Raw genomic sequence first — 25,410 nt, forward strand, 5'->3', positions numbered from 1 at the left:
AGTTCTCTGATAATTTCAAGCTTAATAACTCCCTTCAAGCTTGGTATTGAAGTTTTGCCCAAAAGCGTGGATAGATAAACGTGTGTATTGGTATTATATTAGTAAAAGAAGTATGACCAATGTTACTTTTAATAGCACACTATCTTACTCTGAAATAGATTTATTGGACAGAGTTGTATCCTTACCTAATCTGAAGTTTTGAAAGCATACATTTTCTATTTTATGAAAACTCTTTTATTTTGAGTGGCACTCCTGAGTAATTGATTTGCAATAAATATGTGATGGTTAAGAGTAGTAAATTGAGTTATCTTCCAGTTTGTCACGGTTAAACTCTTCTACTTGTGTCAAATCATAGACAATGGAGAAGACCCCACTGTCTATGGTCAAATACGATGCAATACCTCTGTTTTGACACTTAATAACTATAGTTTTCCCCCTTGAAGTCACCCATGGACTTGACGCTTACTTCCATTAGTCTTTGCTGCATAATTTGGAAGATGTCTTCTTTAGTAGAATTTTCAAGATTTACTGGTATGTCAGGCTATTAATATGTATTGCTAATTTTGTAATATTTGTAACCATGGTAACAAGTCTATTATTGTTCAATGTGTATGGAAATCAGTGTAAGTTTATCATAAGTTGACATTTATTCAAGTTTTATCATTTTCTTCAAGAATTTTTATGGTTTTTTACTGGGTCATTCAATATAGTATTCTCCTTCAGATTTGTAAGTGTACACAGATTAACATACACACAGGAAACCTTGATTGTTTTCAATGACTGTCCGGTGTAGTCTGCCTGCTTCATCGAATTGGTGGCTACAAGTACAAATAAGTGTAAAGTACTTCATTTTTGATGAAACCATCATTAGCAGTGTAGCTTTCATTTTATTTACACATGATTCAAAATATAATATGAAGAGAGTGTTTGTAAAAAAAAAATGTATAAGTACAACACTAGGACTGTATTTTACTGGGAAAACAAGGCATTGGAATTAGCAAATTTAGCTTCCTAAGGAAAATAAAAAATGTACTGTTTACAGTAGAGGTATAGCAATCTCTCACTTTATGTATGTGTGTATAGTTAGCTTGCATGCAGATGACGTTCATGATGAGAACGTAACTTGGGAATGTATTAATGACAAATTTTGATTGGCAGGTCATCACATGCTATATTTAAATCATTACCGATAGAATAATTCAGATCTAGATAATATCGTAAAAATAATGATATTCAGACATAATTGACCCAGTCAACTAAAAAGCAAATGATGCTAATGTTGATTAATTTTGACTCATCGGTTTAAATCCAGTGTAAAAATTTCCTTGAAATCTACAAAAATATATTTGAAAACTAGTAAAGAAAGATTAACGTCAATAAGGATACCACTATCAGTACTATAATGAAAATGATTAATATAAATGTCACCATATATTTTAGCATGTACATGTATAGCATTAACAGGGTATATGTGTACTGTCACAGTGTACTGCAGTGTATGTAACTGTCACAGTGTAATGCACTATATGTAACTGTCACAGTGTACTGCAGTGTATGTAACTGTCACAGTGTACTGCAGTGTATGTAACTGTCACTGTACTGCAGTATATGTAACTGTCACTGTACTGCAGTGTATGTAACCGTCACAGTGTACTGCAGTATATGTAACTGTCACTGTACTGCAGTATATGTAACTGTCACAGAGTACTGCAGTGTATGTAATTGTCACAGAGTAATGCAGTGTATGTAATTGTCACAGAGTACTGCAGTGTATGTAACCATCACAGTGTACTGCAGTATATGTAACTGTCACTGTACTGCAGTGTATGTAACTGTCACAGAGTACTGCAGTGTATGTAATTGTCACAGAGTAATGCAGTGTATGTAACCATCACAGTGTACTGCAGTATATGTAACTCACAGTGTACTGCAGTATATGTAACTATCACAGTGTCCTGCAGTGTATGTAACTGTCACGGTGCACTGCAGTATATGTAACTGTCACAGAGTAATGCAGTGTATGTAACTGTCACAGTGTACTGCAGTGTATGTAATTGTCTCAGTGTACTGCAGTATGTGTACTGTCACAGTGTACTGCAGTGTATGTAACTGTCACAGTGTAATGCAGTATATGTAACTGTCACAGTGTACTGCAGTGTATGTAACTGTCAGTGTATGTAATTGTCACAGTGTACTGCAGTATGTCACAGTCTGCTGCAGTATATGTAATTGACTGCAATGCAGTGTACAAGTAACTCAAGCTGCACTGCAGTATGTGCTACTGTCACAGTGCAGTATGTGTTCAATTACTGTCACAACTTGCTGCATTCTGTGTAACTGTGTTAGTGGAATGCAGCATGTATAACAGACAATGCACTTTATTACATGTACTTGTAATTATGACATTACTGCAGTATATGTGACTCACTGTATTACAGTATGTATAACAGTATATGCGACAGTACTGCAGTATGTATAAACAATGAAAGTATGGATGATACTTCCATGGTATAATAGTGGCAGCATACTGCAGCAAAAACAGTGTATCAAAAAACAATAATGTTTACCACTGTAACTGCTATCCTTTGTGATGTCTGTATGAAATGTATGATGTTGCATGTACAATGTGTAAGTGTTTGAAATGTGATACACAAACTTAGGATATGAACCCATCCATAATTAGTGTGCAGGCCAATATGACAGTGTAACTGGTCCACAGCCTGCTTGGTGACTTCAAATCCCAGTTTTAACTCTAATACATGCATGTATCTTGATCAGGGTAAGACTTATAAATTAGAAGTGTTTGGGATTTCTTTTCCCGTCTGGTGCATTTATACTTTAATTAAAATGTGTGGGATCATCTTCAGAGTGTCTTTATTTTGTAAAGACTTGGTAGTTTGTGTATACCTAAAAGGCTTGAATATTTATGTAACAGTTTCCACTGATTTTAAAAGAACTCAGTGTGTGTAAATACATCTAGCCTAGAACTCCTATGTGTACCATATTCTTCTATGGGCATTTATGGAAAGGTGATCTGAGTGTAAACTATTGTGAGCTTTGAAAATGAAGGATTGTTCTCATTTATGAAAATAATATGTTATTTTATGTATGGGCAATAATATCACCACTGTCAATATCAATTTCAATTTAATGCTACATTTCTGTATTTAAGACTGTGAAGGTCAAAGTTCACATCCTTCAACAAGGTTCTTAGAACAGAAAAGTATGGCTTTCGGGCTAGAATATTTCATCCATGCATACTTGTTGACCAAACATTGTATGAAAACCACCTTCCAAGCTAATCCATAGATACACTGTAGTACACACATAGAGGTTTTACAAACATTTTTAATCTTGAAGTAAACTTATTGTAATTTTAAGGGTTTCATTTTGCTGAACTTTATATCAGGAATGAGAGAGTTTACTCCATGTTATTGTCACTATGTAGTCCAATTATCATACAACAAGGCAGTCTTTTGCTGAATTTGTGTCATAGTCCCCCCCCCCCCCAGTTATAATAAATCTTTCTGATCAAATATATAAGTATTTGTTATTGATATTGATTTCTATGGTTGTAGTTGAGTCTGTGGTTGTATTTGTTTGTGGTTGTGGTTGTGGTTGTGGTTGTGTCTGTGTCTGTGTCTGTGGTTGTGGTTGTAGTTGTGTCTGTGGTTGTAATTGTGGTTGTGGTTGTGGTTGTGATTGTGATTGTGGTTGCGGTTGTGGTTGTGGTTGTGATTGTGATTGTGGTTGCGGGGTTGTGGTTGTGGTTGTGGTTGTTGTATTTGTTTGTGGTTGTGTTTGTGGTTTTCTGATTACAGAGACGATAGTTTCATAACATTTTTGCCCAAAAAAGAAGATATGCATGTCGTACAATTAAATTATTAAATACAAGTACTATATTTTACGTGCACGTGGAAAATTGTACTTTTGGATAGATGAATGATTAATAACTACTATATCGGTGATTATCTAGTACAACAAACATCAAATTACGCTTTTACGATGTATGAATTTGATGTATTACAGTTTGCGGAAAATAAAAAGGGGGCGATTACGAGTTACGAAAATGTCCCTTGTCCAGCGTCAAGGATATATGAAACAATAGTTAGAGGCCTGTATAACGTGGTGAGAACCATAAAGTTAGAGACTATGTCCCATCAACTAGGTGTATATTAACGATGTAGTTAAACTTACAGTTATTGTGGAGGATATTTTAAGTATCCAAACTGACATTGTAACTCCAAAATGGAAGGAGGTTTGTCACAATGCTGATGACGTCTTGGAGATACAGACAAAGAATCTTCTCTAGCTTAAACCGACCCCGACAAGGTACTAGGTAAGTAATCTCATAGGCCGATTATTTCACCTGAGTGTCTAACCATTTAATCAAATTTTTGCTAGAAATGGATCATTCAAAGCCGTTGTTATGGTAAATTTCGTGCCAGGTATGTATACACGAAGAGATAGATTCATCGATTGCAGGTATGGAAATGTTTATGATTTGTTGGGCGGAGTGATCACCGTGCGAGAACCTTGGATTCAATGATCTTTAGATATTATTATCTCACTGGTAGTGTCTGCAGTTTAGTTCTATCTGACATTAAACAGTTTTGCCATTGCGTTTTATATATCAATGACCCAAACAATTGAATAATCTAGGGATAAATAGGTATAGGTATTGGTTGTTACAAATGTCATCTTGAATAATCAAGAGATTCTGACTATGCCACATCATATCTTGTCTAGAAATCCTTTTGTTAATCAAGGTACACCAAAATAAAAAACTTTAGCTATGAACGTCGCATAACTTTTAGAAGAAATTTGTATTCACATATTTCAACTCCACGTAAGATATTACGTAGATTCACTGTGCGCTAGATTATGGAGTGAACTTATCAAACACTATACATCGTGTGTTATATATCATGGGGGTGTTATTTGATATGCATCATGGTGGGGTGTTTCTTGTTTCGATTTTTTAAAAGAAAAAGTAGGTCCAATGAATGCAGAAGTAGACAAAATGTCGCAATTCAAATTCAGTATCAACTGTAAACTGATAAATCTTTAATTTATTTTTGAATATTTCCGTTCATATATATCTGTATATTTCCATTTGTCACTACACACTGTTTATAATCCTTGTTTCCTATTTATTTGATTTCATTAGTATTCTATACGAATATCTACTAATCCTATAGTATACCTGTGAAGTCTATTATGGTGTACCGTTTCAACAATGATATTCCTCCGCAAGGACTAACACTCCTTTTTTCAAGATAATGCTAATATATTAATCTGGGATATAAATATAATGAAAGAAAAATCTTAAGGTCGTAAATCGATATAAAAGGCAATGGGGTGCACAAATCTAGAGAACGTGGACAGTTGACTGTCGGAACTACTTTTTTTCTGCGAACGCATAACATGTTGATATCTAATACGATTGTGACGCGACTGTGACTAATCCAAATGGCTTCGATACGATAGCGGACGACGCAAAGTCTTGAGATGTGTATGTATAGTCGTGTTTTTCCTGCCGTCCAAATGATTTCGTGGCATTTATGCCACCTTTCACTGATATGGCCGTGCCACAAGATTTGGACAAACAACTGAAATTAGTGTTCGATATATTTGATGAAGGAAAACGGGGATTTATCAGTAGCGATCATTTCGTCACTCTCGCTCAGCAACATTTCACTGACGGCACTTACACCAAGAAGGAGGTAAATCATGATAAACTAGTATATAATTTATTATAATGTTACATACAGATTAATACATGGTTGAATTTTAGAAGAGTGTGGTGAAACATTTGTCGAAGCGTGAAAGTAAATGGAGAATTTAATAAATAATCGCAATTTATTAGAACTCCATTCATGGGTTTACCTGTGAGGCGGTTTCATGCATATTTCCTCGGTTTGTAATTGTATACATATCACATGAAAACACGGTAGCCGGATCTCGTAGTGAGTCACATAATAGAGCGGGAAGCTTGGTCTTAACCTTCCGGTACTGTGTATCACTGTAAGGGATTGTTTTTATTTCAACAGGAAACCCCAGAAATATCATGACCGGTATGCGACGAGAATTTTATTTTCCTGTGCTATCAATGACAACAATGTCAAACTTCATAATACCGCTCGCTCCTAAGATTTGAGATACCATACAACTTTAATACAAGCAGTACCCGGCATTATTAATATGGGATATTGTGTTTTTTGAAGAATGAATAATGTGCAATGATTTTATTGAGTCCGATGAAAGTACACATTCGAGCAGGGGGAGGGGAGTTTAAACTTTTAAATAAGAACAATAGCGTTGAATACAACAATAAACCGTTACAGAAATCGACACTGTTCTATTGTTGCACGGGTTATTGTCATGAAGTACCTGTACGCAGAGAAGCAGGTTGTATGACGTACATATTCTAAAGCCTACTGAAGAATAGAAGTTTTGTTGGCTTGTGTATGAAATCCTACCAACCTAGTAGGCAGCCAAGAAATACCATGATCGTTTTTATTTTGTCATTGTGTCACAGGTGTATAAAGTATTGATTAAACAATTGAGAATTAAAAGTGAAAGATGTATTGATTAAAAAGACAAGGTTAAATGGGATATTTTACAGGGTCTGTCTCTACTCATAACAGATACTAACAGCCCTTATGTTTGGATAATGATAAATGTGAAATAAGTGAGCACAGTGCCACAGTTTGAAATTAGGTCAGATATATTTATTGAACTATACCCTTGACTGGTATATTGTCACTAAAATGGTCCAGTGAAAAGTGGACAGTATCATGTTGTTGTTTTTTGGACGTTTGATTGTTTACATTTTGAAGGACGGTATAGCCTTGAATTTGTCATTTTGGTTTATACATAGTGATGATACAGAGAAAATGTAGTGAAGTTGTACTTACAGGAAGTACAAAAGAATTTAGCACAAGTTATACATCCACTCATTTGGCCATAAAGTTGGCTGTCAGGTGTGAAAAGAACATTTACCACATCTCCATTCAGATATTGAAGTCTCAGCTATTTAAGTAGATATGTGATGTACTACATGATGTCGATTTGTGTTGTTGTTTCTGTTCTTCTAAGTGTATATTTTGTGGTATATTACAAGGTGTTTGTGTGTTTCTTTCTTTCTTTGTTTATATGTGATATATTACATGGTTTGTTTGTTTGTTTGTTCTTTTGATGTTTTTATATTTACCTGATTTTTTTTATTTTGATGTAAACAGGTGATATGTACATATTTGTCTGTTTGTTTATTTGTCAATTCTACTGTGATTTGTTTGTTTTTGTTTGGTTATCCATGAGATATAATGTTTGTTTGTTTGTTTTTGTTTATGTGACAATTCTACTGTGATATGTTTGTGTTTGTTTGGTTAACCATGATATGTACTGTATGTTTATTTTTGTCACTATGCAGTATATATATATATATATATATATATATATATATATATATATATATATATATATATATATATATATATATATATATATATATATATATATATATATATATATATATATATATATATATATATATATATATATATATATATATATATATATATATATATACATACATACATACATACATACATACATACATACATACATACAAATAAACAGTAAAGTGTAAATTGTCTTGGCCAGAAGCACTTTACTGTTTATTGTATAAATTGTATATATAGAGTTTGTTTGTTGATCCATGAGATATTACATGTTTGTTGGTTTGTCAGTGTATGTGTTATATTACATGATGTTTGTTTGTTTGTTTGTTTGTTTGTTTGTTTGTTTGTTTGTTTGTTTGTTTGTCCATTTCACAATACATCTGATATACAGTATTGCATGATATTTTTGTTTGTTTTTTGATATAAATATTTCTGATATATTATATGTTCATTTGTTTGTTTGTTTGTTCTATTCTCAGCATATCAGTGATATTTTACACCATTTGGATCCTATGAAAACCGGTAGAATCAGTTTTGACCAGTTTGCACAGGGAGTGAAACAAATTATTGATAAAACAGAAGGTAAGTACTTCAAATCAATTTATTCCATGTCCTGATATCATTAACAATAATACTAACAGTGATACAGGTATATACTTCACTACTTCTTGAATTAGGAAATTGAAATACTGTCACTTCTACTTGTGTAGCATCCAAATGCCCTAGTATTAACTTGATTTAAATAACAGTATTATAGTAATTTGAGGTGAGATATTAGACAGGAAGGTACTTTTTCCAGATTGAAGAATGGCATAAAGATATGAAAAAATACATATTTTGATATCAATCAGACTTTGACAGACATATCTAGCTTTTTATTGTTGTAATAATTTGACATTTCTACACGGACTAAAATTAAATCGCTCAATCCAAACTCAACTTTTGAAACAAAAATTCATAATATTAAACATCCTTCAATATTCCAGTACTTTACTACATACATTTTGACTGTCAAACATAGTTTGAATCAATTCTATATGGCCTACATACTGCACAAAACAGCATGGCTGGGATTTCAGATTATTTTCAACATATCCAAGATAAATTGCTCCAAAAAATGGCAAATCTTTCAGAAACAATTCACACATAACTAGATTATTACGTAAAATACATGGGGCAGAACTCAATCCTGTGCCAAAGACCAATCAAAATGAGAGAAGTTGGTGGCAGCCTTGTGTCCCAGGTGAGCCTAAAGTTGTGACCCAGGTGAGGCCTCAAGTTATGTCCCAGGTGAGGCCTCAAGTTGTGTCCCAGGTGAGGCCTCAAGTTGTGTCCCAGGTGAGGCCTCAAGTTGTGTCCCAGGTGAGGCCTCAAGTTGTGTCCCAGGTGAGGCCTCAAGTTGTGTCCCAGGTGAGGCCTTGTGTCCCAGCTGAGGCCTCAAGTTGTGTCCCAGGTGAGGCCTAAAGTTGTGTCCCAGGTGAGGCCTAAAGTTGTGTCCCAGGTGAGGCCTCAAGTTGTGCCCCAGGTGGGATTAGGAAGGCTAGTAGTAGTAGTACATAAAATACAAACTTTGAGTAGTTGGCCTATAAAAGTAAAAGATGGATAGCATGACAAGAATAGAAATTAAGATAAAAGAGGAAAAGTTGTAAATGATTTATGTAGATGTTTTACCTGGAAGGTATGTCTGTGTATGGAATTTTAATATTGTATTGTGTTGATGAGGTTCAAGTTTGACATGATAATGAGACATGATGAATAGGTGGTACATGAAATGTAACCTAATAAATAACATACCAATATGACAATAACTTGCTGACTCAGGAATTTCAACCATGTCAGGTAAACTGGATTGATTAATTAGTATTTGTCCGCCATATTCAGTGAGTTTCTTGTTGCATGACTACATGACGAAGGGTTCATTATTACCTTAAATATCTTGCATATTTAGCTAGATCCTAAGTTTTCAGGGATAAAGAGAGGCCATTAATTATTTACATGATCTTAGATCCATCTTGTATTATACCACACCATCTTGAGTATAAAGTAATATTGATTACATTACAGAATTGTACACTAACTATTACTTTGCACTTTTTAGTATACATGATTTTCTTAATAATCATTATATTAATATAATATCTATATTTTCTATTGCTGTGGTTGTTTTAGAGTATTTGAATAATATGAATGTTCAAGATAGACAATTTTTTGTAATGACACAATTTTTCAGAGAATTAAAAAAACAAAATATTTCTACAAAGACCTTAAACAAACCAGACAGACTGTGTTTTGCATAATTATGATGTATGAGGCCTCACAAAAAAAAGACTGTCTGCTGTCTTCATAGTGATGACGTTGTCCTTGCCATGCTCCCTTGAGACTCAGTTTGTGGATTTTGTGAGTTGTTGACAATTCTTTCTCTGTCAAAACCACCAATATAATCTCTTTATTGATTATAGCCATTATATATAGTGTATAAGGACCAACTATTAAACTTGTCATGGAATCTCTCTGAATACCTTGTCAACTTTATAAGATAAAATAGATTTGTGGAGTAAGCATGTCAAGTTATAAAAAATGTTCTGTTATAACTATAGAGTTTATGAGATGTGTAAAGATACAGATATAATAGACTTAAAAGTCATCAAACCCTTGACTGGGTGATTTGGGGGGTTACGTAACAGTTTAACATTTGTAAACAATAGTCTGGATAACAAAGGAAGACAATAGCTATAGATGAACACCTGACAACAGGTAGACAGATAAAGTAAACATTCTCTGATAAGCTGATTGTTACTTTCCCTGCTAGCTATCTTCAGACTTAGGAATTCTTGTTAGGTCCTGCAGGCTTTTCAGACAAAGTCATTACTCCATGACTAAACATGCTATGACCTATTTGAATATGAAAACAGGTATACAGGACATTAATTTAAGGATCGTGTTCGGTCAGTGTAATAACATTTTAGATAATTTCCCTAGAGAGTTGTGTTATTATATTAGAAAGGCTTTTAATATGACTTAAGTGAAGTGACGACATGTGACATTTACAAAAAAGACAACATGTATATTTATGGATGGACGTTTAAAAGCTGAAACAACTATATGGATATTTCTTCCACAGAATTAGCATTATTTCTTGCCTATTTTGTATACAGAACTTGTACAAAAGTGTGTACATTTGAGTAATTCTATGTATAACAAAAAACAATGTGTACTCCATTTGGCTTTCCACATCTACAGGGACGTGTCATAAAATATTCTCTACAAAAGCAAATTTGAACATTGCATTAGCTTGAAGTTAGTATATATGTTCACTTGATTGTACAGCACTTGCGTTCTGTTCATTTTATCAAAGTTTGTGTAACTGTTAATATCCAATTAATGAGTTTATATATTGGTATTTCAACTGATGATACATGTCATACTATGACATAACCCCATGACACGTGAGTTCTCAGTGTAGTGTACTTGGGGTATTTGCACAAGTGCTTGCAGTATTATCTGCATCCATAGTTTTGTTAGCATAAAGTGCAGCAGAAGACATTGCAAGCACAAGTATAAATGCCCATGAGTACCCACACTGGAACTCACATAGCATGGGGTTCTGTTATTATTACGTTATTATTATGTCTTTATCTGAAACAGCAAAATTCTATAAAAATCACACGATTTCATGTGTAGTGAACTAGTGTATCCTCAATTGCATATCATTTGTATGCAGGTATGCAATAATGTTTTTGGTATTGCACTGCAGTGAAAATACCACTGGTATGCACACATGCACCAGTGTGATGTAAGCAATCTCTGGTACACATGTAATAAAGGATATTACAAATAATAAACTTGATTGATTGATTGATTGATTGATTGATTGATTGATTGATTGATTGATTGATTGATTGATTGATTGATTGATTGATTGATTGATTGATTGATTGATTGATTGATTGATTGATTGATTGATTGATTGATTGATTGATTGATTGATTGATTGATTGATTGATTGATTGATTGATTTATTGATTGATTTATTTATTTATTTATTTATTTATTACAAAGGTACCAACCAACCAAATATTGAGAGTAGTGGAAGTAATTACCAAAGCAATAGTATTAGTGAAGACCTTGGTATTGGTATTGGTGATGACGATACAAACAGCTGCGGAGTAAGTACGATTTCAAAGTCTAATATTTATTGTCAGTTGTTGTATATTGTTTTAAACATTCCCTTGATTTTAAGTCATTTAAATATTCCTTGCTATATACTATTCTCAGTGTTTGTGGTGAGAGGCAAACAGTTGTTGACTTGTCATGAGGACAACATCATACTCTGTTCCCTAGAGGGACTGTGTCACCCCATACATAGTTTAAATGTCTGGCCCAGGGGCATGTATTTGTTAAGGGTAGCAAATAGGTCAAATCTAATCTAGTTTCCCAAGTGTTTTACCAATGCAAGTTTTATCAGGTTTCCTCTCCTGTGTAACCAGGTTTCCTCTCCTCTGTAACCAGGTTTCCTCTCCTCTGTAACCAGGTTTCCTCTCCTCTGTAACCAGATTTCCTCTCCTCTGTAACCAGATTTCCTCTCCTCTGTAACCAGGTTTCCTCTCCTCTGTAACCAGATTTCCTCTCCTCTGTAACCAGGGTCCTAAAACTTAGCAAAAACACAAAGACACTACCAGGGCAGCTACCCAATCAGTACCATATTGTCTTGTGTTGTTCCTGCAAAGAAAAGTTGACTTCTAGTTATTTGCATAGCTGAATTCGCTAAGAATACAGCCCACTGAGATATACAAAGCCTATATAGTGCTGCAACTTGGCAAGTTGTCAGTTGTAATAATAGTGTATTGTATAAATGTGATCTGCACAGTGTCAAATCAGATAGATTGTGTAGTAATCAATTAAGCTTACAAATCAGACCCTTAATACACTTTCTATGAATAGTATGTATGGAAATGTTGTCTTTCTAAGACCTCTACCCCAGGCTTCAGTGTCAACTCATGCTATCTTTGTATAATATACATGTGTACAAGATTCACAAAACTGCTGCGCAATTAATGGACTTTCTACATTTGCTAACAAGGAAACAGATCATACAGGCAAAGAAGTGGGTGTTTTTTATATTAAAAATACCAATATATGAAATTATACATTAATATTAGATTGGTGACAGATGAGGAGTGAAAATGAATTAAAACTTATTGTAATTTCTAGAGTACTTATCAATATTTTGCTTGAAATGGAAGTCATTGTGACCTTGAAATAAGACAGGTGTCATAACCTCTGTCTACAGTAACAACCTGGGGAAAATACACTGCGTGGTCTGGGTTGCATGTTCACTGGTCGTGTAATAGCGCCCTCTATCGCCCAAAGTGAGATATTATGTCATTGGTTACCATGACAATATTATAAGTAGTAATCTTATTTTCATGTTTTGTACAGTGACTGTTTTAGAAGGTCATGAAATAAGGAAATTCATAATTCACCTTTTCCATATCATTCTGGAGAGAGAATGGCGAGCTAAAAATACCAAATAGTAGATAGAGTGATATTGAATGATGAAACAAGAAATAACTAGATGACTGTGGAGATGAAAATAACTGCACTGAATTTCTTCCATAAGTAATTATTGATGTATATTTTATGTAACCATTTTTCATTTACACACTGTGTGTCACACATTTATGTTGATTTAAATATGAAATATCATCTGCTTCACAAAATGGAATAATTTGAATTGTTAGGAATAGAGGCAAGCATAGGTTGTTGTACACATGACATAATCACTTTCATTGGATGATTTGAAAACCTTTCACGTGTATGTTTTGAATTCTTGTTATCTATGAAATCTATAGATTAATTGATCTCAAGCAGATGACCTATAAGAAAAATGATTTTGATAAAAATACACTTTTTTTAACACAATTGAATAAATTTTCATCAATATGATAGTCATGATAATGTATCTGTGGGTGTATATGTGTATAGGTTTAATGTATGAGTATGTAGCCAATACCAGGAGTAGGTAAGAAATCTTAGCGCTGATCCAAAATATCGCTAGCTGTATTGATGAAACAGCTACTAAGAAACAAATTCTCTGTAGTTGCGATACTAAAGTTATGTCATGACAAAATGATGACATATTCAACATGGCGACCTGTCACTGATGTAAGGATTTTTTTGAGTCGTTACTCAGAGTTTCACACTTCTTCTGTGATCTCCAACAACAGTCTAAATTGAGATTGTCAAGGTAGGATATATGATACAAATGTAAGTATGTTTAATTTGACTTAGAATTAAGTGTAATAGTAACAGATGAATACTATATGCTTTTAATAAGACAACATGCTGAACAATTATGATGTAAAGATTTATTGGGCACATACCTTGGTAATGCTCACTAGTGATTTTATATATACAAATGTAGCTATTAACAACATCGTAAAATTAACTTTCTTAAAGAAGTTGAACAAGTCAAAAGATAAAAAGTATTACATTCTTGGATATTAATTTGGTCACACCATCAATATTACTAGTGTTCATTGCAACCATTATAAAATAGTACAGAATGAATAAACAGAATGGGAAGACCTAAGACTTGTGCTATCCATAGCATTAAATCTCCAGATCTCACTGTACTTCGATACCACAGATAGATTTATCCATACGTATCAAATCTCAAGATCTCTCTTTACTTTGATACCACAGATAGATCTGTCCGTGGTATCAAATCTCAAGATCTCTCTTTACTTCGATACCACAGATAGATTTATCCATACGTATCAAATCTCAAGATCTCTCTTTACTTTGATACCACAGATAGATCTATCCGTGGTATCAAATCTCAAGATCTCTCTTTACTTCGATACCACAGATAGATCTATCCGTGGTATCAAATCTCAAGATCTCTCTTTACTTCGATACCACAGATAGATCTGTCCGTGGTATCAAATCTCAAGATCTCTCTTTACTTCGATACCACAGATAGATTTATCCATACGTATCAAATCTCGAGATCTCGCTTTACTTCGATACCACAGATAGATCTATCCGTGGTATCAAATCTCAAGATCTCTCTTTACTTCGATACCACAGATAGATCTGTCCATGGTATCAAATCTCAAGATCTCTCTTTACTTCGATACCACAGATAGATTTTTCCATACGTATCAAATCTCGAGATCTCTCTTTACTTCGATACCACAGATAGATCTATCCGTGCCATCAAATCTCAAGATCTCTCTTAACTTTGATATCACAGGTAGATTTAGACAGTGGAGACCAAGTGTACCATAATCGACCTCGTCTACATGAAGTCAGATATTTATAGTTAGTATGTTAGAGGGTCTAATGCTAGTGTTGTCCCTAACCTACCTGGTAACTCTAGGTTGGTCATCATTTAGTGTATATGAATTACAAAAGGTCATAACACATATATAGATAAACCTTATTTGTTTCTCTGGTAGTATGGAATTCTTTAGACTCAATACTTATATACTTCTGCTTCCAGTCTACATCATACCACTGGAATCAAATAGATCTATGGTTTAACTTTAATTGTGTGTATAATTTTAGTGTCAATTTATTTAAAAGGAAAAAAATGAAGTTAACTACAATACATTGTAAAAGTTAAGAACTGTAAATGCAAAAGGGTGTATAAAGGTAGGAATCCTAGTTATCTGATTCCCAACAAATTGAAAACAGAAAAATTGAATGAATTTCAGAAGTGTTACACATGGGAAGTCATCATGTAAGTGTGTGACCTCATGAAGGACACCATTCAGCCTGTGTTGGCTTTGTTTGCTGTCTACATAGGTCCAGCTGTCTTTTTAAATTCAAATTCCAGCCCTTTCACCCCATTGGATAATAGCCAGACCCACAGCCAGCCATTCCCTATGCATCTCATTAAACCCCTTTGTTATGCTAATTACATTCTCTAATAGATGAGTCATTGCATAGGTGAGCTATATTCAGCTGAACAAAACACAGGGCACTGCCGTAGATAAAAATTGACAACACCCACTTTACAAAATGAACAACTAGTAGCCATTTGAGTAGTGAGGAATTATTGATGTCTAGAACACACTACATTGAAATTTTTTAGAGAACTGGGTGAATTGTAAACTGTGAAATTGAAATTTTTTGACCATTGCCATGGATGACGACAGTAGCTGCAGTCAGGTATTGTAACAATATATCCAATGCTGTACTACTATAGTACTTATTCTTCAATTCATTTCCTGCTTTAGTTGTTTTTACCTTCTACTAGAAAACATCCTCTTCCTATAAGGATGTAGAATTGTATTTTTATTGAGTTGTATATGCTGAATTTGTAACTATGAGAGAGTATTTACAGTTAGTATTAGAAAGGTGTCTTTGTGGTGTTGTGTTGTTGTATTCACAATACAGCTGTTAGTATGAATGTTATGGAAGGCCATACAGAGGTGTTTATGTAACACTGACATTCAAAAACTGACTCCTAAGCCAATATTTCTGTAATATTGAATCTGATTTGTATTAATTTATAAAGAAATATGTGATACTTTACCTGATATGTTCTAGTATGGTTGCCATAACTACACATTTCTATCCATGAACTTATTAGAAGTCAATGACATCTAGGACGTGGGTAGGTCAAATTGATAGTGAACTGGACCATGTTATAGATCACTATAGTATAGCTGTCTTGTTCATCAAGATTTGAGTGCTAGTATGTATGTATGTATGTATGTATGTATGTATGTGTAAGACAATACTGTACAATTCATAATGCTACCAGGAAGAATGTACGTGTGTAAATAAATCCAAAAATCAAACTGCTGGGTAGGATAGCTGAAATAGAGTGAAGTGTATGTATAGTGTTAGTCCTTCAAGACTACAATGCTAATAGAATTTGATAATTAATGTGTCTCTCATTTGATGAACTTTCAACACACACGCACACACACACACTTAGCCCAGAGACTTGGCTATCTGACAAAGTACTCGCTTTTCAGAAATTTTTTTGAGGAACGATATTGTCAAACTGGAGAGCCAAATCTTTGGGCTAACACACACACTGGATGTTTTTACTGTATATCAAGTACTATTCAGTTTTCATCATTGTCATTGACAGGCCTGCTTTCATATCTGACCAACTTACAACTTACAATACTCATTTTGTTCATTGTGTTATCTGTTATCTGTTTCCTATCTTCATATAATATGGAATGTGTGATGTAATTATGGAAGAATGGAATTAACCCAGCAGTCAGAGAGATTTTCCGTAGCCATACATTAACCATGGATTTATTAGCGGAGACAATAGATTACATTAACCAATGTAATACTAGTACTTACCAGTAGTTATAGAAAATTCAGAAATTTCTAAAAATGCATGTTTTTGTTAGTACTGTTTAGGACATTTTGTCATCTGTGGTAAAGTTCACGAAGTTAGTATCTGATATAACATTTAAAATATATTGAAGTTCCACATACATTTTATTTAGTTTTTCCTCTAAAATTTTAGCCAGGAATCAATACAGATTGGATTTTTTTTTTACATTCGTCCAATTCATCATTTCAGTATAGTGATAATGGAAAGACAAATGTAAAAAATCCAATCCGCATGGAGTCCAGGCTATTAAAATTTCAACATATAGGGAAGTATTCATAGATATATCCCCATTTTGTCATCATGTTCTCATAGACATGTTGTACATATACAGTACATACACCATAGATGTTGTAGGGAAGCCCATACATATTTTAACACTTCTGTTCAGATCAATAAGAGATTGATAAGGATATCTGGATGTAATAACATCCCTCAAGAGGTCATTTAGGAGAAGACGTGTTTATCTTTACAATTATACAATTATTGACATCAAATGAAATTCAAAAGTGTTCTTTCTAAGTTTTCAGTGCTCTTGATACATTCAGATATTGAAGGATTTTGTCAATTCTATACAAAAAATTCTGTCATTTTTGGTTTTCTGGAAAAAATGAGTTGTACAGTGTATATTGAATGTGAATTCCACTTCAAAGCTGAATGTTATGCTAGCTGTCAAAAAGTGAGAGAAAAGACCTGTTATTAGCGTGGTTTGATGACAGTGGCTGTTGGTGTGTCATGAAAGTTTCTCGTTTTAACAATGTAATGCACTGAAATCAACTATACATTGTATTCATTTGTGGTGTGTTTGTACTACATACATTTTGTATGCAATAGAATGTGCATAGATACTAGTACAGTATTTTAGTTCAACGTCATACATTTTACAACTCTAACTATTTGTTTGTATTTCCCATGTATATGATTTGTAAGTTGTCGGGGTCTGTGCCAGGCCTTTCTCACAAACAACTAAATAAGCTGATCTACCTGCATTGACAAGACAACAAACACCAATGAATAATTCTATTGTACAGTATAAACCTCTAACAACACAAAGCTGTAACGGATACCTTCTGATATCTATAGCCAAAGATTCACAGGGAGTTATTAGAAATTATTTCCCCTTGTAAATTTAATATTCACTTTTTCTCTAAATTTGATCAAAATGGTATCAATATAATTGAATAGATTGTATTTGTATCATGCCCACTCAGGACATACACCATAATGTGTTCAGAGGCCCTAAATTGAAAGTCTGTCAAGTTGTGAATTAATAATTTCCCTTGTTTTCCCTCTTAATTCTTCTCTCAATTGTATCGAGTTGACACCCATTGGCAGCCATGGTAACAAGGCATGAACAACACCCTGAAGAATTTATGTATCAGATTGCCATTACTATCTAAGAAAGAGATTAAGATTGGTCAATTTCATTTCATAGTAACTATAAAAGTCATGTGTAGATTAGTTTGCATAAATCTCTTGTGACAATGAAAGTAGCATGGTATTCACAGTCATTATTCACATCTGCAATAAAACAAGGTAACATGTTAGTGAGATAGTTTAATAATACTTTGTACTTACCATGTTACATATCATGTGTATTGAGTAAAAGAATTTGTGAGAGTAATAGGTAAGTACATCCGATAGAGAAACCTAGCCACAAATATTTTTAAAACATCTTTCATTTTAATTGCTACTTTATTATATCATTATTAATATCATTCTTATTGAATGAGTCAATAAAAATGATATTAATTATGACATAATAAAATATAAATTAAATGAAATATGTTTATATTGTAAACTGACAAGATGATATTGATGATAGCAATTATTGTTATGATAATGGAAGGAATGTTGTACCTCATGATTTTGAAATAGATTGCCTTTACAAGTCATTCACATCATGATAGAGCAGATTTGAAATGTTTATATACTACATGATATTTTGGTAAACATTCATGTAGTTTGAAAAGAAATGTTTTATTTTGAATTGACTATGTGGTGATTGCAAAATGATTTACATTTTATGAAGGTTAAGAGAAATCAAATCCAACAGGTGGTTAGGTTATTGATACACTGCAGTATTAAACATAATGTACATGTAGTAATCAGTAATTCAATGTTTTCCCCATCATTGTCAAATTCATATTCAAGTCTCAACGGACTCAGATACATAAAGTGACCACAGTAATTATATATTTTATAAGTACAGCATGAATTTGTTGATTGTTAATTTATGAATTTTATTTGTCAGGGTAGACTATGCTTGTCTCCTAGTCAAGTATAGCATTTACACGATACAAATATGTGTGATTTGTGTGGGTGAGTGAGACCATAGACAAATTCCCCTCCTCTATCTATGGGGAGCTGTGTGTGTGTGTGTGTGTGTGTGTGTGTGTTTCACAGTGTGTGTCTCACAGTGTATACAAGATGGGATATTGAGTGATGTGTTAAATTAGACTACATGTATTGTGTCTCAATATGAATAACACAACTTACAACAACATTAAAATATCATTTATGCATGTAAACATAATAAAAAGCACAACAAGTATATAACTTACAATATCATATAATTTAAATGATATATGATATTATTTCCTGACCATAATATTAGTATAAATATTTGTATTATACATGTAATAGGGAAATGGGTGGTGGGTCCTATTTGTGACTAATAGAAATAACAACACATATCACTTCAAGGCTAGGAATGTAATAGACAACAAACAATAACCTGATTAGTCATTATGTGGAATTCTTGGGATTGACCATAGTTGTCCCATACTTGTAATGTAACTAATTATATCAATATGTAGCAGTATCTGTGCATAAATTAGTTAATTTTTGAACACATAAAACATGACACCATTGTGTTTATTAGTTAGTCTATCTGATAGAGACAGTATCTGACCTTATAGATTATAGTATATTGTATAAGCTGTGCATTGTACGACTAACGTCATATATCATTTATCAATGTTAGGTAAGTTACTGTCAAGCTATTGATCTGTTTTTCTTCTCTGTTTTTATATCAGTAGACTTCAAAAGAGACATTTTTTTTCACTAAAATCTGTAAACCAGAAAATATTGATAGTTTATCTGTAAATGCATAATGTCTTTGTATATGTTGATGTATATGTCAGAGTTCAACCTTGTGAGATATTAGGTCCTGGCTAAAGTCCTATAGTAAATGACATTACATTACAATCACATGACGTTCACAACTGCCCAACTGCCAGTTTTTGACTACCCACTTCTCTAAAGCGTAGTGTCTTGTTTCTTGATGTATATGCTGTACTCTAAGTATCAACAACAACAAGTTTTAAGAAACCAGACAACTTCTTTGATCAATCCAGCAAGTGTGAACAGAATTTCCAGAAAGGTATAGATTTCATGTTACGTTTTGTTTGTACTAGGTTGTTGTATATGGGTGGGTGTAGACTTGATGTTCAGAGTTCACTTCAAATCAAACACTAACTCTATGCAATACCTAGTTACTGTACAGGGTTATACCACCTACTAGTCTAAGCTAGGAATAATAATAATAGTTCTAAAATTAGTGGTTTCCTTGACAACAAACTAATTTTAGCCATCTATTAACATATTTAGATGTTGCAAGATTTGGTAAAATATACGTCGTTGATGTGATTGTTGATGAGATGTGTTTTACTTTACATTGTTCCTTTTTAGTGAACAAAGCAAAACAACTTATACAGTAGAATAATCAATATGGATATTTACTTACTTATAACAAATTGTCACAAATAGAGAGTTATTATTTATTACAGTAATGGAGGACTTGTGGTATCACAGTGTCTTTTACCACTGGTTAAGTTTAAATGAACAATAGCAATTAATTATCATGTAATGGTTGATAAGTAATTTACTGGTATTTATGATCACATATCCCCTGGGGGGGGGGGTACTCCCATTAATTGGGTATACTTATACGTGCTGCCCTTTGAGGTAGGGTTATTTGCCCTTTGGTCTAAAATGGGTACTGTCATTTTAGAGCTAATGAGTCTAAAATGGGGTCCCCATTTTCACATTTGTTGGCATTGTGGTCTAAAATCTGGTCCTCTAAAATATGGAATGGTCTAAAATGGGGTATTGGTTTTGGGTCAAAATTGGTCTAAAATGGGGTCTGGGTTTAGCAGCATTGGTCGCACACCCCTACTAAAGCTAGCCAGGGGTAACCCCCCCCCCCCCCCCCCCCCCCCCTTCCCAGGACATACCCGTAAAGGATTTACATGTATTTGCAAAATGTAAGATTGTCATTATCGGTAATAGTGTAACTTTTTATTGTAAAGGGTGGTATTAAATCAGTACAATTAATCTACCTAACTTCTCCTGATTTGGGGGATGGGTGGGGTGGGGATAAGTCTGTCTGTGGTATTACATTCATGCCATGCTATCAGCTATCACTCAATAATGGTTTAGAAGCCTGATAGGGCTGAACAACACAACATATCTTACAGTGGTTTAGAAGTCTGATGGGGCTGAACAATACAACATATCTTACAGTGGTTTAGAAGCCTGATAGGGCTGAACAACAGGACATATCTTACAGTGGTTTAGAAGCCTGATAGGGCTGAACAACATGACATATCTTACAGTGGTTTAGAAGCCTGATAGGGCTGAACAACATGACATATCATATAGTGGTTTAGAAGCCTGATAGGGCTGAACAACACGACATATCTTACAGTGGTTTAGAAGTCTGATAGGGCTGAACAACACGACATATCTTACAGTGGTTTAGAAGCCTGATAGGCTGAACAACACGACATATCTTACAGTGGTTTAGAAGCCTGATAGGGCTGAACAACAGGACATATTGTACAGTCTAGGGTAGGGATTACTTACCAAAATTATATTTGACAGTTTTGCAAGATTCCTCTTCCTTAACATAAATCCTTGTGGATTATGTCTAAGCATTGATGCAGAGTCTATGGTCTAAGTAAGGCATGTATTTTATACTAAACACCATTGTTATTGTTGCAGGTACTGGAGTTTTTCATTTCAGTTAACAGGAAGAACGTACCCCTAAGAGTAGCTGATAGGTTGTGAAATTGTATAAATCTGCATAATCGTCTGCTTCGTAATCACATGATAGATAACAACATTTTACAAGCATTAAGTCAACTGTTTCCCTTTGACATGTATGAAAAAGACAAGTCAGGGACGTTCTCATACCCCCAAATTTTGATTTCTGATTAATAATTGATTTCTGTGACTGTAATTTTTCAACTTCTGTAATGAAAATTCACACTGAGAAGTAAATGTATGTATTTTGCATTATGGGTAAGATTTCATTGACTGTAGTACTAGTAGGCTCTTGTCAATACTGACAAGACATCAGTGAACACCTGGCATTCAATTACTTCCCAGAAAATATTTTGACTCTGTGAGTATAGAAGTTTTCATTTGGTTCGTCTTATTATGTTACAGACTTATGAAACCTCAGAGGGTACATTTAATGAATATGATGAAGTGAATGATGACAGTGTAATGACTGATGCCACAGATGAGGATGCAATTCCAAACTATTTAACAGCTGGAACCGACGATACAGACAGTGCCTTGACGCCATCACCAACAAGCAGTACAATGAATAGCTATACATCTACCATTAGGAAAAGGTAAAGACACTTCATCAATCAATCAATCAATCAATCTGTCAATCAATCAATCAATCAATCAATCAATCAATCAATCAATCAATCTGTCAATCAATCAATCAATCAATCAATCAATCAGTCGGTCAATCAATCAGTGAGTCAGTCAATCAATTTTTTTAATACAAAAGTTTGTTTATTGATTTTGTATATTAAATTGTTGTGCAATTTCTTGTGATTCTATCATTAATTGCTGTGAAAAATATGGATAACATGAGTGTCATAAAGTACACTTTTCCTGTGTTTGATGCAATTCAAATGTGTAGATACAGGATGGATATTGTGAGTTGGGTGAGAGCTTCAACTACTTTGCCATTTAACCAAGTGACTTTTAATATCACCACATAGAGTAAGATAAAACTTGGTAATTGTATATGACAGGTTTAATAAAAGGTACTGGGTTTTTTCTAATTACTACCGTACTATGCACTTTAAGTGCCTTTCATTTTGCCACTATGATGAGCAGAAGAAGGGTCGCATTTTGGACTCAAAAGCAAAATGTTTTACTTTTTAAAATGTTTAAGAAATCCTGATAGTGTAGAGTATTATTCAACCAGTTACACTACCACACTGAAATGACTGTTTATTTTCTGATCATATTTTTAGAATTCATCACAGTGTATAGATTTATTAATAGATCTCAGTCTGCCATTTAAAAGTACCGAAATACACATAGTCAAATTGATAGTGGTTTCTTTTTTTTAACAGACCAAAGAATGACTATCCTTTGATTATCACTGGCAAGTCAAGTACAAGTGATGAAGAAGAGAGATATGAAGACTTTGGAGAAGGGGATGATATGGACGATTCAGACACCGACATCCCCGATTATCTATCGGACTCCAACAGGCAAACACCGACTACACCTACACAGAAGTAAGTGTATATTGACTCACATAGGTGTACAGTGTATCAGGTCAGGTCAGCTCAGCTCCGGTCAGGTCAGGTCAAATAGGATGACTACATATGCACAACAAGTACTGGGTAGTTAGGCGTTGTCCTCAATCACTTTATGTTCTTCTATATTTTAGGAAGCATTTTCCATATTTTTCCTGTCTTGTTTAAGACAGAATATATGGAGACGTTGAACAGAATAAAGTGCACAAAAAAATTTTTTTTTGACTATTTTATTGATTGTTTATTTCATTTAATGCACAATTCTCAAAAGTACAAATTAAAAAATGAGAACACTGAAATACAAACCATAAAACTACAACACAAATCGTATGAATGAAATGAAACAAATACAAAATCTTAGTAATTGTAAAATACAGAACATAAGAAATGAGATAAATCAAGGGAGGAGTTATAAGAATTAGAGCTCTTCTCAAAGCTGTATATTTTTAGATATTATTTCCAAATATTTTTCTTAATTTAACCTAGGAAAATAGAGTGACCTAAGGGGCCTTATTGTGACAAAACCCTTGGGTTATTATATTTTCTGGCAGAATGAAAAAAATATTAGGAAATAATATAAATATACCTTCTCAAGCATAATTTATGAAAAATTGGGTGAACTATAAATGTCAATATTGAACGTTTGACTGATATTTCAAGCCTTACAGATGTAAATATGAGTGTCGTGATGTAGAATAATGAGACCTGGGTATAAAAACCCATATTTTGGTTTGAACGTGGTCTACTTGGTTTGTGTTTGGTATTAATATTGTTTATAAATTGTGAGTATTACATTTGTAGTTGAGGAACTGATTATAAGGTGACCTTAGTACCATGGTAGTTGAAATTAATACAAACACTAATACAACCATATTACTGTGACCACACCCACCAATGCACAATATTCAGTTAGTAAATGCAAATATGCTCATATGTGTTATGTCTCCAAACATGTCCCTGCTATCACTTTTAATTTTAATGTTACTAGTATATACATGCATTTACCATCACAATAGATAGTATATGTCATACAGATATCAATATTTAATAATTCCAGTCTCTCCAAGGAGAATGACACCTTTTAGTTGCCATGGTTTTTAATCTGACGTGTGACAGCCAGGAAACAGTAATTGATGAATTAATGTTGATACTTGAGAAGCTGGCTACCTGTTAGTGGATAATGTCATTTATGTATATAATGTATGTATGTAGAGAATATATCAAAATAATAGCATATATTTTGAAATCTTTAGTTTTCATCTTTCTGTAGAAGGAAGTGCGACAAAAAATGATTGGATGTGTTTATTCTGTGTGTGTGGGGGGGGGGTGTATGTGTGTGGGTGTGTGTGATTGTGCCAAGATAATCATATTTCACTAATTGTGTTGTAAATAAAATGAAATTTTGGTCAGCCATAAGTCAGATAATTACCATCCAGAGTGTCTACATGTATTATAATATATTGTCAATTGTTAATTATGATTTACATGCTAACTATCAAATTACTCCAGTGTCAAGTATATTTCATTCTCTGTATTAATTGTACATGTGGTATGTAAAACTGTCACTTTGATCAAGCATAGCCTTACCATCTTGAATGTTACTATATTATATCTACTAGAATAGTAATTTGTACATGACATGCATCTATCAAATGTGTTGATTAATCACCTCTGTTCCATGGTCTAGCATACTTCATTCTGTGTGTTAAACTGGTAATATGGATGAGAAATAGGTATTTATTTTGGATATTAATTAACAAAACAACTTTGCTATGTTTCTTTATTTGAAAAAAAAAAGTATGTGAAACAACACAGACAAGTCTGTTTTTTAATTCATTAATGAAAAAAAGTATTATAGTGTAAAAGTTTGTTATTGTATGCACAGGAAATCATTTACTTAGCTAAATACACGTAATTGTTTGTTATCACAAGTAAACACAAATAATGAAACTATAATTTATGCATAATGATGTTTCAATATTTGAAGTGACAGATG

The 25,410-nt window shown here is 33.5% G+C and overlaps 1 protein-coding gene across 5 annotated transcripts in view; it reads left to right on the forward strand.

The window, feature by feature from the left end:
* The first annotated feature begins 5,484 nt into the window (after nt 1–5,484).
* The window catches only part of LOC144435091 (rab11 family-interacting protein 4-like), a 33,092-nt gene continuing 13,166 nt past the window's right edge, over nt 5,485–25,410 (forward strand). For 4 of the 5 annotated variants that reach the window (XM_078123645.1, XM_078123646.1, XM_078123647.1 and 1 more), the window contains exons 1-5: nt 5,485–5,726; nt 7,946–8,048; nt 11,526–11,632; nt 22,291–22,481; nt 23,226–23,393. In XM_078123645.1, the coding sequence (XP_077979771.1) occupies nt 5,565–5,726; nt 7,946–8,048; nt 11,526–11,632; nt 22,291–22,481; nt 23,226–23,393 (731 nt within the window). In that variant the 5' untranslated portion in view covers nt 5,485–5,564. Of the gene's footprint in view, nt 5,727–7,945; nt 8,049–11,525; nt 11,633–15,437; nt 15,645–22,290; nt 22,482–23,225; nt 23,394–25,410 lie in introns of those variants that run through there. The other variant, XM_078123649.1, reaches the window with a different exon arrangement.

This window comes from Glandiceps talaboti, chromosome 5, assembly GCF_964340395.1.
Source record: "Glandiceps talaboti chromosome 5, keGlaTala1.1, whole genome shotgun sequence".
Taxonomy (NCBI): Eukaryota; Metazoa; Hemichordata; class Enteropneusta; family Spengelidae; genus Glandiceps; species Glandiceps talaboti.